General features: G+C 36.2%; 1 protein-coding gene and 1 long non-coding RNA gene across 3 annotated transcripts; one reads left to right on the top strand and one right to left on the bottom strand.

The window, feature by feature from the left end:
* Positions 1–748: 748 nt before the first annotated feature.
* On the bottom strand, positions 749–15,155 carry DENND10 (DENN domain containing 10). Of its 2 annotated transcripts, none has more exons than XM_034440254.3 (9): positions 13,911–15,155; positions 11,807–12,003; positions 10,510–10,589; positions 9,137–9,285; positions 8,358–8,469; positions 7,473–7,573; positions 6,199–6,306; positions 4,284–4,378; positions 749–2,520 (listed from the first exon to the last, which is right to left on the bottom strand). In XM_034440254.3, exons 1-9 carry the CDS (start codon positions 13,954–13,956, stop codon positions 2,344–2,346), a joined length of 1,065 nt encoding a protein of 354 aa, XP_034296145.1. In that variant the 5' UTR covers positions 13,957–15,155; the 3' UTR covers positions 749–2,343. The 2 variants fall into 2 exon arrangements, with proteins under 2 accessions (XP_034296145.1, XP_034296146.1); XM_034440255.3 differs by having other exon boundaries at positions 11,807–12,023; positions 13,911–14,040.
* Positions 4,325–4,787, top strand: LOC148113123 (uncharacterized). The gene is made up of 2 exons (XR_015728668.1): positions 4,325–4,529; positions 4,652–4,787. It is a non-coding gene; the product is annotated as an uncharacterized LOC148113123 (long non-coding RNA).
* Positions 15,156–15,572: the final 417 nt, after the last annotated feature.

The following is a 15,572-nucleotide window of genomic DNA, read 5'->3' as shown; positions in this document are numbered from 1 at the left end:
CTTCTGTGCATGTACAGAGGCTTAAAATTGTCGCAAAAAAGCAACATCATGACATCTATGCGGGTGGGCGGAGCCTCCCACAGCTGCCGCTACCAGTTCGCTTGAGCCGGATAGAACCATCTGAATTTCATCCCTGGTCTGTAGCCCATTTCCTAGGATTGCTGTAAGTCTGAGGTTCAGCCCTATCTTTCTTGGGAATTCCTAACGCCAGAACCTATTTAAGGTGAGCAGATGTTAGCTAAGTGCTCCTACTTGTTATGACATAGAACAGGGATGTCAAACTCGCGGCCTGGATGCGTCATGCGCTGGACATACCCACGCCCGGTTTAGTGAAGGGGGAAAAAGTTGTGATACGTCACATGACGATGCGAGTTTGACACCCCTGACATAGAACCACAATTGCTTACAAAGAAGTCCCTTTCTTGTATACCCAAAATGGGAGCCAACTATTAAATGCATAAATCAATCTTTTTTTAAAAAAATGGAATTTGTTTTTCTCCTGTTTGAGTGGGTACAATAGGCATTATGGGCTCGATTACAACAGCCTTGTCCATCTTTCTAAGAGCTACCAAGTTGTCAGATTTTTTTTTGTGTGTTTCTTATAGTTAACTATAAGAAAATAAATACAAGGATGTATTGATTTTAAATGCTGATTGATAAGGGAAATATTCTGTATTTCATCCACATATCGACAATGAAGATAATACTATCAAGGAAAAAGATAGTCATATAAAATTAAATTTAGTTAGTTTTTAAATTTTTAAATTATATATTTTTGTACAAAAGCGAGTAACACATTCCTGAAAATAGGAGGTGCTCTGGTCATATTCATATTCTAATTTGATTTTTTTTATCATAATTGCACATTCTCCTGTATTACATATATGCAACTCATAAATCAAAAACATGATTTTCAATATTGCTAGTATACATCATTGATCATAGTTAAACAGTATTTCATAAAATATTAGTAGAAATAAGTGTGTTTAATTTTAAAAAGTCTACAATCACATGCAAGGGTATATGTGAAAGCAAGAATCATGTCAATTTTAAAAGCAAAGTGCTACTGCATAGGCTCCACTGTTAACACATTTTTTTGTTTAGATTTTTTATTTATTTTTTTATGAAACCTCTTAGTTTTATAATAGTTTTGAATTAACAAGCTAAACCTCTCACAAAAATGTGTATAGCCAAATGTCAATGGCTATTGAAGGGAAAGGCAAAGTTAAGCAATAAAAAAATCCAGTCGTATATTCATTCTGCAAAATATCAGATACATGCTGACATCTTACAACCCACAAGGAGAGTAGCTTAAGAAAAACAGGAGGCAAGAATTACAGTAAACCTCCTGGTCCCTTGAATGAGGAAAAAGAATTTTATAGCTGTCTTCCTAAAAACAGCAGCTACTGGATATATTAATATACATATTTGCCCTATTCAATAGGACTGTTTTATAAGTAAACAGCTCCCAAACTCAATCAGGATTCATCATCACAAAAACTTGTACATATTCTTATTCTAAAAGCCCAAAATCCACCTATGTGAGATATGGCTAGCAGGCACATTGAATATTTGGCAGTGTAGCCAATAGATGTAATCTGTCAAACATCCACAGATTGCTTGTGAGAAGTTACATTGCATATACAACTCTTAGGTTCAGACCCAAAGGTGCTTTTTCAAGAGGCAATTTAGGACTTTCTGGTTTTTCTTTGAAGACATTTTGCTTCTCATCCAAGAAGCTTTTTCAGCTCTTTAGAAATGTCTTCAAAGAAAAACCAGAAAGTTCAGTTGCCTCTTGAAAAAGCACTTTGGGACAACCATGATCTGGATGACTGAGAATCTCCATAAACTCTTAGGTTCAGAGTTGAACCTTCAATAACTGAAGCTCTAACTTTCAGCCTCTTTGCAAGTTATGGATGTGCTAAGACTAATTAGAATAGGGGCAGTCTGCTAGGAATCCTGATGGTTGTGTTCCCAAGACACAGTACTTGGATGTGCCAAATTGAAGAGGGCTTATTTGTGTACTTCTAAGAATGTTCATGTCATTAACAATTTGATTATTGATTTCCATTAGGATGCTGATTGGGCTTGGCAATTACTATTTCATCTTAATGCACAGCTCAAACCATCGTGTCTTCAAGTCTTTTGTAGGAAGAACTGACAATGGTATACTACAGTCAATGTTTTATGGCACACTGATGTAATTTCAAGTCTGTATCATTGCTTATCCTCTCCAGAAATGTATATTTTTTTTAAAAAAAATCTTCCACAGAATTCTTTACCTAAGCATTATAGTAAAGAAGATTTTGTTTTTAAGTATTCCGCTGAGGTTTATTAACAACATCAGATTTTAAGCATTTGTTCAGCTGCTGCCAAATGATAAAGAAAATTTTCCGTTGCTGGTGGGAATCGCTTTTGTTTCAGTGCTTCTAAGTTAAGTGATGGTTTCTCACCATCATGAATGACTTCTGTGAATGAAGCCAGATTTGTCAAGATTTCCTTTGTCTTCAATGAAACATCCTGCAGACACATTTTAGAATAGAGAGAGCAAACATGAAATAGTTGGTAAAAACAAAAGCTCCTCTTACTCTGAGATTTATCAGCCTATGTTAGGTCAGTATAAAAGTTTGGTAAAAATAATAAAGGTGGGATACAAATAAATAATAGTAAACCAAGTCCTATACTCTTTTCTGAGATGGAATACTTTTGGAATATTTAAGCTAAGTTTAGGTAATTTCATATTACTGCTACTATTCTGAATGTTGTCAATATATGAATCTCGTGGATTCACACATACAATCACAATGTCTAGGCTTATGCATAGCATTTGAAATGTGTTAGATGGTATTAGTGCCCTAACTCAACCACTTTTTTAATTAGCATTTTAGAACATTGCATATATCCTGCCAATTGTGGCTTATCAAAAGAAACGTGTAAACAAATAATGGTAAATATGATGCATGAATTCAAATTATTCTCTGTAGACATACTTAATGGATAGATAGACATGCAGCTTTCTGATAAGGTTGTTTTCCAGTGCTATTTGAAGATGCCACGGACTACAAATATATGTGCTACACAATACACAGTATTTGTTCATCATGAAAAAGGGGGGTAAGGTGCCACGAGTAATGCATAAAAGTAGTCCATTCATTTAGCGACTGTTCAAAGTTACAATAGTAACTGCACAAATGGTATTTAAATGGGCTTTTGGAGTTCTGACAGTTGTAGCATCCCTGCAGTTATGTGATTATGATTTCTAATGTTCCCTGCTGGTTTGCCACAAGTAAAGTCAATGGAAAGGCTGGCCAGAAGTTGGGAGTCATAGTCAAGTGAGGTCTTCACGCTTAATGACCTGCATGGTCCTTACTTAACAATGGAATTGGGACTGTCAGAATTTCTGTTGCAAAGTGACACAGTCTGGTGATATCACACTTTACAATGATGTTGCTAGCAACGGCAATTCTAGTCCCAATTGCCATTGTCCCAGTAGCCAGGGGCTATCTGTATAGTTAAAAGAAAATGAAATAAATTATCAAATGCAGAGACCTGTGTGTGTAACTATGTGTTTGGCTGTAAACATCTGAGAGAGGTCAAGAAGATAAGCAGGAATATAATGCAAAAAGAGTGAGGCTGTATAATGCATGGCAGGACTAGGATTTTTTATCTTAGGTTTTGAAGGATTTTAAGGGTTTTTTGTCTTTTTCTAGAACCAATTATATTATTATTTGAGGTTTTATGTTATAGGTTTTTTGCTTCTTATCTCAAAAACATGCATTTTAAAATAAATTAAGGAATCAAAAGTAGCAAATATGGTCAAAGGATATTTCACTGATTGGAAAAAGAGTTACTTTGAGGCCACAGATGACCCATTCCTACTTCAGATTATCAAGGGGTAACCAGCTCTGCTCAACTTTTGACTCACATATTTATTTAAATAAATTAAGGTGGTGAATATTTCCAATTTAATTTATGAAGAACTTACAGTTCTACATTATGTATAGATTCAAGGAACAGTGGCTTGCTTTAAATCAAATTAATTTCAGTTTCAGGTATGTTATCCAGCTTTGCTAAAACAGCAGGCTTTAATCTTAAAATAAAAGCCGGTCTCTTCTCCGCCTTCCATAGAAAGACAGGTAGCCTGAAGTTTTGCCAGAGCTCAGTCAGTCATTTAAACAATCTTAACCCTGGCTTAAATACTAATAATTGTAATTCTAAACCAGGAGCATAATAGTTTAGATAACAAAATAATATTAAAGGCTGAAATAATACAGAAGCTTAACCTTTATAACTTGACTGTTTGATTTCTCTGGATCTTCTGCAGACTGAACGATTAGCTGACCAAGTTCTTTATGCAATTTTCCCATTGTCATTGCCTCTGAGAAGAAAGAGAAGTACACTATCACTGATTTGTTTATGTAAAAAAGGAAAATAAACATATAACTCCAAAACAGAACTGCAATCACAACATCAGAATTTGGGTCAAAAGACTATATCACCATTCAAAAGACCACTCTGCCCCACAAAAGGTACACATCTCTAGATCAAGATTTCTTCATACTGCATTCAATGACAATGCTAAAATTTTGCTTCTTTGTAATTTAACAATAGAGCTGAACTGATAGAATTTCCCCATTCTGCTATCTTTCAGGATTCATATTTCGGTTTCTGTACAGTAGCATCATTTCTCCCAATCAGAAAAGAACACTAAGTGGTGGCATTGCTTTTATCCAATGAGACAATTAAATGAAAAATCCCAAGATAACTTTTATTTTAATTCTTCCAAACCGTTCCTTTAAAGTAAGTATTTTTCCCTATCTTTTTCCATGTGCGTGGATCAAGAAATTAGCAGCAACATTAAAAACTTACATCTTAGTTCATTCCATCTTATGTTAACAGTTTTCTGAGTATTGGAACAGAGGAATGCTCTAAAACCTGGAGGAGGATATTGAAATTTCCCACACCACTTTCTACATTTGGGAGGATATTGGAGACTTGACAGGAGAATTAGAACAGTAAGGCAGAGGGAGACATTATAGAATGCCATTACACAGGATTCTTCTTGCTTTTGGCCTTATCCTAGGGTCCTGGATGCCAAATTGGCTTCAATCTGCTAGTACCAATAATAAGATCATGTTCCTCCATTATCTAGGTACAAGTAGAACTGGTGCAAATAAATTAAACCCTGGTTGGGTGAAAATATAGAAGTTCCTCATCAAAAAACATTTGTTCTCCCAGGCCTTATGTGCCTAGCAGCTATAATACCAAGGAAGTGGCTTGTAATGTTTCTCTTGGAGATCTTTACGGTCATCAGATACACTGATGTAGGACTGGATATTACACCATGTATTTTTGGTTGGCCATAAGAGAATGAGGTCTGATGTTGAAATTAATGGCCATCATGACAATTACGAGCTTTCCTTAGGAGACCAGAGCCCAATTCATACAGGAAGCTATGCATGACATCTTGTCTTTACCTCAAAGCAGTTGGAACAAGTTTGACAGAGGGGACATTTCCATCAATCTTTTGTCATGATCAGATCACTTCCTAATCAATGTGATACTACAGGTAGTCCTCGTTTAGCGACAGTTCACAGGGGGGTGAAAAAGTAACTTTACGACCAATCCTCACACTTACAACCTTCCCAGGTCTATAAAGCAAAGGAAAACTAAAGTAAGATTATAAATTCAGCTGTGGCAATTGTTTCACTTAGTGACTTGAGTTGCCAGTCCCAATTGTGATCGCTAAATGAGAACTACCTGTAGTCAGTTCTGGGGATTTCCAGAGGGGAGAAAAATACTAATTAGGACTTTTGGCCTTAGGCACCTCAAAATTCAATTACTTTTAAGAATTTTTCCAGTGCTTTGGGGGTCAATTTCATCATAATCATAGTTTATCTCTGGAATTGCTCTAGAGTTGTTTCAGAAATGATTCCTCTTAGTAATCAATCTAAGGGGTCTTCTTTATTTTCTAAGGAACTCTGGGAAATGAATTGTCAGAAAAAAAAAGGAGGATTGAATTTAATTGAATATGTCACAAGCCCAGTTTGAGCTTGGATGTATTAGGAGTGAAGGACCATTTTTAATGATTAAACATAATTTTATAATGTAGTCAGACACCTAGAATCATATCCCATATGCAAACAAAGACATCTTTATATCTGTATATGAGGAAAGTAAATGACATAGCCTACAAACCTTTTGCTTGGTGTGAAATGGTGATTTCACTTTCAGCCAGGTTGACATACACATCATAAAGATCTATCCTATTGTTCACTTCTGAATCTATACATCCAGCAATGTACCCTGATAAGAAAAGATTTTAGTATGTTTCAGTAAATGCATTCTCACTAGAAGTACTTTAATATGGGGTTCTTGGTGGTCTTTGAGCTTGGTTGTTTTCTTGCAGATGTTTAAATTACCAAACTAGATACCATCATCAATGCTAGTAGAGAGTGAGTTTTGCTCTCATTTTATATACTAATGGCTTGCCCTGTCAGTGTTGGTGGGAATGGCCTTGGTGATTCCTTCATTGGGATATTGTTTGCCTCTGGATTGTTGTTGTAATGTTAATCTTGGTGTTAATTTCTGCTCATCTAGGGGTTGAGTTCTTGTGAGGAGGTCTTTTGGTTTTTTTTATTTCCTTTTTGGCTTTTTGATTATCTCTTTTGAATGGTATGTTGATATTGTTCTCTATGTGCCCGTTGATGGCCGATTTGTGTGACTCAAACCAAAAGACCGCCTCATCAGCAATCAAACCCTAGATAAGTAGAGATTAACACTATATCAACAATCGATAAGCAAACAATATCCCAATCAAGGAAGTACCAAATAGCCCAAATCAAGGAACCAACAAGAACACTAACAAGTCCCACCAACTCTAAAAGGGCAAGCCACTAGTATATAAAATGAGAGCAAACCACGCTCTACTATATATTGATATTGTATAGTTTGGTAATAAAACATCTGCAAGAAAATAAACTCAAGAGAGTACCAAGGATCCCAGAGTTCAACTTGAGCTACAAATATTCTCTTCCATTACTTTTATATGAATTTAAGAAGTTTACAATGACTTTTATTCATTTTATAGTCTTAAACATGCATGCTAACATTGGACAACTACCAGTATCATAGGAATTTACCTAATAAATAATAGGTACCGAATTCTATATTCATAGTCCACTATTCTACAAGAAACTCCAAGCAACTATTTTTTGCAATAGGTAATTAGGAGGAATTGTCCAGTACTGCAATTTCTGAACATCTGAGCCTTAGTCAATTGTTTGACCTCAGTGACTATGGTAGTGACCCTTTACTAATATTTATAATATTTGAATATGTTATTATCTGCCCATAATGACATGGATGGTTATATAGATTTAATAAATAATGAACTATTTTTTCCGTTACCACAAAAGTTAATTTAGTCATTCTGTTATGTAATGGTGATTGATATCCATTATCAATAATACCTGGACACATTTTTAATGCTTCTAATTCATCATCATTCAGATGTATGTATGAATGAAGAATTGACCAATCTTGTCGGTGCCACACTAAGGCTGGTAATGCTCTAAAAGAAAAAAAGTTATATTATTTTAGTACAATGGCTCATATCATCTCCTCAAAGGATGCACTAATTGGTCTTGTCCTCATTGTCTAGCTTACTATGGGATCAGGACTCTAAATCATATGACATAATTTTAGCCATAGATAGTAAGTCATCCAAAAGATGGAAGGACATTTCTTTATAATATACTATATGGATGGATGCATGGCCAGCAGGCATTCTCTTTAAAACTGGAATTTTACAAAAACAAATACATTAAGTGTTAAGAAATGTTTTGAATATGTCAACACTGTTGAGCATTGCTTTTACAGAATCTATAAATCACTATTTATTTTACAAAATGATTAACCACAATAGTGGATAAGTACACAAAGATTACTTTGAAAATATTAACAGGACCAATTATCTTAACAGACTGTTGTCTGTTTCAAAACAAACTCATTTCATGCAATGGCTTATTCAACAGTTTTGTCAAATTAGGATTAGTTATAAATCATAATCACATTTAATAACTGCACTGGGGGATCCAATACCTCCACCAAAACTGAGAAGCCCAAACTACTATATGTACAGAGAGCAAAACCTTACTCCCTTCTAGCACTGAAGATGTTACCTCAACATATATTGAAATTTCTTCAGGACAGAGAGCACCAAGGAATCTACAAGTGATGCTACTTTATTCATATATATATTCATTTCTTTTAGAAATAAATAAGAAAATGTGGCCGCGAGACTTGAATATGAAATTAAGTGAAGGAGTACCTTTTATTTCATCAATGTGTTTTACCTTGTAAATTCGAGGATAGTTTCTATTCTTGGGTGATATACTACAATTCTTTTCTTTAACATGAGTGCAGTATACAGGATGACTGTTTCCATTCCAAACTGAAACACTATATCTAGGACAATCAGAAGTTAAACAGAATCTTAATATAACATAATAGAATTCTGTACAATTAACAACATAATTATACAATTATAATTTACTTAAATTCACTTTTTATGAAGAGGCAAAATTTGTTCAGCTTTTACAGAATACTTCTTACCTTATATCAAGCTACAGTTTGTTATTACATCTATATCATGGCTTGTTTAACTCACAATAGATTCACCTAACATGCCAAGCCATTGTTTATAAGTTCCAATGTCTAAACCAATAATGCATTTATCTTACTTTTTTTTAGAATACAAACATTCTGTATCTTTTACATCTTTTTGTTTTTGAAAGAGTCAGGCCGGCTGGCTTTTATTAAAACCATCCTACCAATTCAATTGATGCCAGGGTGTTATTTTTCTCAACATCTAGAGGGAGAGGACACAAAAGGGAAACCCAAATCAGGCTCTGAAAAACTCTTGGGACTCCCAAGAATCCTCCTATGCGGATGTCAGCCTTGAGAAAAAGCTAGTGATGCAACTAAGCATGACCAGTATTTCGAAAGCAGTGGTTGTCATGCTTTCAGGGTCTGCTTATTTGGAAATAAATTTCATTGAAAGAAAGGGAGTTTATTTTCAAGAATGCATAGTTTTAACCTGAGCTGTATTACTGATTTTTTTTTTAAATCTCACCTTTGACTGAGCCTGCAAGATAAGCTTTTCTGATATCAAAATCTTTGCTTAGGAAAGAACCATTTTCTTCACTCTGACAAATCCCCTTTGTAAGGACAGAAACATAACTCTCCATCATTTTTACAGGAGTCCCATATTTCAGGTATATTCTGTAAAATAAATAGAGCTTCAGTAATCTGGGCCAAAAAGAATAAATATAAGGGTTTTTTTTACCCATGCAAACATTCACCCACTGCCGTTTTGCAAGACTCACTAAACCCCACAATGTGACTTGTGCTCCTTCCTCTTATTATCTTGCTTATTTTGCAATCAATAAAACTTTCTGTTCAGAGGATTTCTTACAATTAATTTCAACATCTTCATATTTTTATAATTTATAATTTTTAAACACTACACTTTATAATTTTTTAAACACTACACAGGATATATTCTTTCAAGTCCATCTAGCCCCCATAACTTTCTAAAATCCACATTCTAGTTTCCTTTTTGCTGTTTTTCAAAAAAGTAAAGATTTTTCTTTTTAAACCATAAATTTATATCAGTGTTTCTATCATCCAAGATGGAAGGTAATTTTCTTAGTGATATAGTAGAGCTTGTACTTTGGAAGACTCTTAATTTCAAAGAAGTTAATAGTAAGCAGCTTTCTAAAGTAATTTGGAGAGAAAGTAGGCAAACCCAATGTCTCCCAGAGCTCTCAAACCTGCTGTAGATCGCTGTTTTATGATCTCTTTGCAGAGAGATTCTGTATGGAGCAATCTTGTGGGCAATCCCTTTTCTTCTCCTTGATCAGAAGAATTCTGAGGAGTCAATCCTTTCACTGCTCCTATTTCCACCATAGTCATTAGCTTGACAAAAAGCAAAGCCATGTTCAGTCCACCATTGCTGATTCTCGAAGTATTACCACTATTAGCAATAATCTAACCTGGATATAGTATGAATATGGTTAAACTGGTTTTTCTCCAGGTAGATTTTTTATTTTTTTTATTTCTATAGCCAGCTAAAACTGCTGTACATGAAATTCTACATGCAGTTGGAACATGATCTAAATCATGCAGGAAAAGAAATCTTGCTAGATTTATTGTGAGTAATGTGTTTACAATAGAACTACATTTGAGAAGAAATGCACTTCAACCGACTTACTTCATGAATGGTTTCCTGTTTGAGAACTGCTAGTAGGATACTATTATGCGTCATTTCTGCAGTTTTAGTAAACATTTTACTCACTTGAAATAATAAGTAATTATATGTATAATTATTGATGGTAAATAATCCCTTCAGAAATGTTTTCACCTCTTAATTGGGAATACATCGCTGTGCAAAAGGTTTAGCTAATAAACCATGCAGTTATAGAAAACTTATCAAGCAATACACACCTACAGAGAATCCTAGAGAAGGCTGCATACTTTTCTGGATTAAAGTCTTTAGTTGTCAGAACAATGGAAAAGTGGGTCACCTATGCAACATACAAAAAAAAAAGTTAACGTCCAAATACTTTTTTGTAATATAATAATATAAACAACTGGAAAGGCGAGACAATTTGGCAGGTAAAGTTGCTTAGATTTACTTAAGAGTGGGACTTTGACAGGGAAGCTCCAATTGTGGTGTCTGGGCAGTGACTTGTGGGGAAGATTGTTGAGAGTAGTTAGACTGCAGAGGATCTTGAAGGAAGTAAATTATCTGGACCTGTTTCAATCAGAGCTGAGGCCCTTTCATGGGTCCATTGAGTGCATTGTTTTTGCCCATCCCTAGAATGGAAGGCCCTTCAAGAAGTCACTCATGCCCTATTCCCCCTCATGAATGAGCACCTGTAACATGATGTATATGAGGCTGCTTTTGAAGGCCACAAGGAAACCATAGTCCAGAATGCTACAGTGCAGGCAGGGATGAACGAGTATACCAGGATATGAGCTGCACAGTTGCCAATTGGCTGCTGGATGCAATTCAAGGTACTGTTCATCATCAATAAAACTTTGTGTCTCATAAGATCTGCTTAACTGAAGAACTGCTTATCTTCAATAGTTCTGCCTACTTAATAAGATCAGACAGCTTGTTTAATTGAAAGGCTCTGGATCATGAAGCAATGTCATCTACTGGGATATAGGATGTGTGCCTTCTTAGTTGTCATACCTGCCACTTGGAGTAGCTTTTCCCTCAGGATATGTATAGCTCCCAACTTGATGGAGTTCCAGAAGTCACCAAAAACATGGTTTTGCTCCTAAGCCTAGGGGTAGGATGGCTGCTGAGCCCATCAGTTTGCTCTGAGGTATTTAGGGGCATTGTCATGTTCCTTCTGGATGCTCAGAATTATTCATTTTTGTTTTTGTTTTTGAACTACTGAGCATCATCAGGAGCTAGGCAGCCTCCATGTTTAAATCAATCAATAAACTAAGTCTACTACATCACTGAAAATTTATGGATACTCGCTACACAGTTACATCTTGAAAATAATGCAAACATCCAGTTTAACTTCAGTTGATGCAATATAAAAACACAGTTATTTTTTTTCTATCACAATTTTCCAAATTGCTTTTGTTATATGTATAGCTATAGCGTACTGATAGAGTATCCCTTATGAAATCAGCAGACGTAAAAATCCAATTAATCATAGAATAATGAATGTGCAAATAAGATCTTTCTGTCAAGTCCCCTTTCTCCAAATTTCATTCTTACCCTTTTCAAGGTAGAAGCCTCTGGAATTTCCATGGTTGTAATGTAAAACCATGTTAGTTTGTACTGACCAAATAGGAAAGTGTGAAGCTGTTTATTCTCATCTGTAAGGCAGCATTTTCTCAATAAGAGGTCTCTGAATGCAGTCGTTATAGAAGGGTAACACCAAACCCATAGAGCATCTCCATTGGTATCTTTTTCTATGGTGGAAAGATGTTCACTGTGAGAATGCCAACAGCAGCAAGGTAGTAAATTGATCAGTTAATCAGATCCAAATGTGCATTCAATTTAATGCCCACTTTTATTACACATTTTAAAATTATCCATTTCTTATGTAAGCCTTAATAGTTCAGGAAATTAATTCAGATTTATGGTAACATACATACATGTATTTTAATCTGAAATGTGATATTAATCTGGAACAATTTTATTAAAAATATGAATAATCTCTCTGGCCTATAGCCAGAGCAGCAAATTCTATATTTTAGCTAAAAGCACATTTAATTTAAAACGATCACAAACTGTATTTCCTTATCTAGACTTCCTTTTTCCTTTGACGTTTTCCTTATATTAAACTTTACACTGTACTCTTCTTGTAGCAAGAATTTCCTCTACTAGAATTTGTAAAAAATAACAATGCATTGAGTGTGCTAAATAACAATAATAATTTATTTGTTCAGTTTTCCCATTATTATTTCTCTGCTAAGTGAAGATAAATGATGGCAAAAAAATCTTCCTAAGTGAAGCCTTGATTCAAGAATGATTTCACATCAAGGGCGATCTAGTAATTGGTGACAAACTAAGACGTTTATCCTGAGCATTTTTATATCTTACTTACAACCAGCATTATATGGGGAAAGCAACATTTATTTTAATCTTTCCTCTGCTATTAACTGCATTCTATTACTTTTTCACTCTCCACTCAGAAAAGGATTGGGATTTTAGATAACCAGAAAGGGGTCTTTTGCAAATTAGAGGCTATATTCAGAGCCACTATTAATTTAAGCATACCGTAATTAACTGCAATAGCTAAATTCAGAGACCATCCTAAATTATAAAGTGGATGGATTTATTCTAACTTCGTACATTGTGAGCAATGCTGCCTGTAAAGTCTCCTTTAAATCAAGTTCAACTTCTGATTGGCTACATTGGCAATAATACAGAAGTAGTTTTGTCACTGCCTTCTTCCAGAGCGTTTCCTTTTTCAATTCACCGCCATGCGATTTGCTTTGATCTTCTATGTCAGTATTAAACAAGATTGAATCTTGAACCAGTTTTTTTTTTATTTCCCCACAGTGGCGCTGTGCTCTATCTGTACTTATTAAAAGATAAGGAGGTATTTGGATAACAGGGGTGATAGTCAAAAGAACCACCCTAGAAGAATGAATACTCCTCCGCTCATTTATTCCTGTATAGCAGTGTTTCTCAACCTTGGAAGCTTGAAGATGGGTGGACTTCAACTCCCAGAATCCCCCAGCCAGCAGTGCTGGCTGGCGGATTCTGGGAATTGAAGTCCACCCATCTTCAAGCTTCCAAGGTTGAGAAACACTGCTGTATAAGGTGAGGGAGCATGCAAAGTCGTTTTCCCCCCTTTTCCAGTCTTCTCTACTCTTTCTGCATGGGCATAGACGGATCTGAAAGAGTGCAACAATCCTGTTTGGATCATGCATATCACCAAAGGCAAAACCCTTAAGACTCTACTTGAACCCCCAACCCTCCAGTCTCAAGATACTATGGTTGGTTGTATCAAAAGCCATCAAGAAATTTAGCAAGACTAGTAGAAGTGCATTTACCCTATTGATGATTTCCAGGAGTGACTAATGCTATCCTCTTTCCCCTAAAGCAGGTTCAAACTCTGACTGAAACAATTTTTAGGTTCACAGGGTGTGAAATTGGTCCAATACTGGGGGCAATTGGAAGAGGCGAAAAATAAGACGTTGCCACTCATCTGCCTTACCCCCCCCCACCCCCCCCACTGCTTCACGAACACACAATTTTCTCCGTTTCAGAACAGAAATAGGGAGGGGAAACGAAGGGGTGTTAACCAGCTCTCCCCCCCTCAACCGACATTCCCACAGCATGCAGCCAGGGACGGAGACGCGCTTACCAATCAAGCCTACACCCAGAAGCAGCTGAGCCTCCGTCTCTGCCATCTTTCTCCTCCCAGCGCCAGGATCCCTCCTCTTTTTCCTGAGAGACCCATCATGGGCCTCATAGCGGGAGAATAATGGAGTAACACGCCTCCTGGCTTCCGGCTTGGTTTCGGTCTTCGCTTACAGAAACCAAGGCGTCCGTATACGAGCGCTCCGCGAGACTTTTTTCCTCCTTTATTTTAAAGCCTCTGTCAGCGAAGGAAAACTTGTTTTTCCTGGTGCGAAGCGTGGAAGGAAAAATCAGCGTGCCACGGAAAGTCGCCTAGTCCACCTTTCTGCTGAATGGGGAATTCGTATTAGAGGATCCCATTCAGTTAAACATTTCTTTGGGTCATTGCTAAAATGTTCTTACTGCTTATTTTCCCTTCAGACTTTGCTCCCATGAAATGTCCATCTTTGAGTTCAGCTTTCCAGAGCGACAGAGACTAGGTATTTATTTAGCTGCAGATATTCCGTGTGATCATACCACCTATTTGGGAGACTTTCCCCCCTCATCAATTCTTTGAGGAGTAATTTTCAGAGTTGTAATTATATATAATTTTCTGAATAGTTTTTATCCCAGAGCTATAATTGCACTCAACAATGAACTAAAGGGCCACCATCAGTGAGCTGTTGGACATTAATACTTGATCTGTTGTGTGGATGTTTGGGTGGTTTAGGGGTGGAGAATTGTGGTGGGTGGGAGTGTGTTTGGGGATTGTTGTGTGTGTTGGACCTGGTCTTTGGTTGTTAAGTGAATTTTGTTGTATGGGTATACTGTGTATACACGTACAATGACAATAAAGTTATTTATTTTATTTTATAAGCACTATTTTGCTTTACATCAATCGTGCTGCCAAGAAGCTTAAGACACTTAGTAATCCATGGCCATTAGGACTTGAATTCCAAGCTAGACTGAACATTGTCTTCCACAAATATTACATTGTATATATGGATTTAGTGCTCCTGATATCAACATACCTTCAAGATCATGGTTACTCCTGGCATTTCCATAATGGAGTTCAAAGGGCTGCCACAGAACCTCTTGTCTTAGTTTTATTTTAATATGTTTCAGAATGAGATTCTAAAAGCTTTTTGTTCTTGTAATAAGATTTGACCTCAGGGATTCTTCACAGAATAGAACCCTATTTTTTAACTTCTACATGAAGCTTCTGGGTGGAGTCATCTGGGGGATAGGGTGTTCCATGTGTATAACTTATAAATGCAGTTAATATTGCTCCTTTTTAATTTAATGGCACATTGATGTTCTTAATTTCTATCTTTAGAAACAGTTTGAACATTGCAGTTTATGTAAATGACTTTCGATGGCTTACATTAAAAAATGAAATTCTATGAAAATAGAGAATAAAAAGGGCAACAACTCAAATTAGCAGAACGCTATCCAAAAAAGCCGTGTTTGTGGAAAGCCAGGAAAGAGAGACTCAGCCTGATCTCCTTAGGGTGGCTTTTCCACAGAATCAGCATTTTCACGGTAAAGCAGTGACTCCTTGACTTAGCTCCCTGAAAGCATCAGACTTTTAGCAGATTCTCCCTGCTAGATGGCTGGAGAAAAGCAGCACTGTAAATTACCTCCAGAAGCCAACTGACAACCAAAAAAGGGACCACAGATCTGTCAT

This window comes from Pantherophis guttatus, chromosome 6 (assembly GCF_059756535.1).
Source record: "Pantherophis guttatus breed Tessera chromosome 6, ASM5975653v1, whole genome shotgun sequence".
Lineage (NCBI taxonomy): Eukaryota > Metazoa > Chordata > Lepidosauria > Squamata > Colubridae > Pantherophis > Pantherophis guttatus.
The sequence above is the reverse complement of the archived record's forward strand: the minus strand, read 5'-3'. Positions and strand labels throughout refer to the sequence as shown.

Bases quoted from the DNA above. Each gene is read 5' to 3' on its own strand.
- DENND10 (XM_034440254.3), bottom strand. From the start codon at position 13,956: ATGGCAGAGACGGAGGCTCAGCTGCTTCTGGGTGTAGGCTTGATTG. The intron at 6,307-7,472 runs GTATTATTGATA...TTTTCTTATCAG, and splicing joins AGCATTAAAAATGTGTCCAG to GGTACATTGCTGGATGTATA. The intron at 2,521-4,283 runs GTTAAGCTTCTG...ATGTGTCTGCAG, and splicing joins CAAACAGTCAAGTTATAAAG to GATGTTTCATTGAAGACAAA.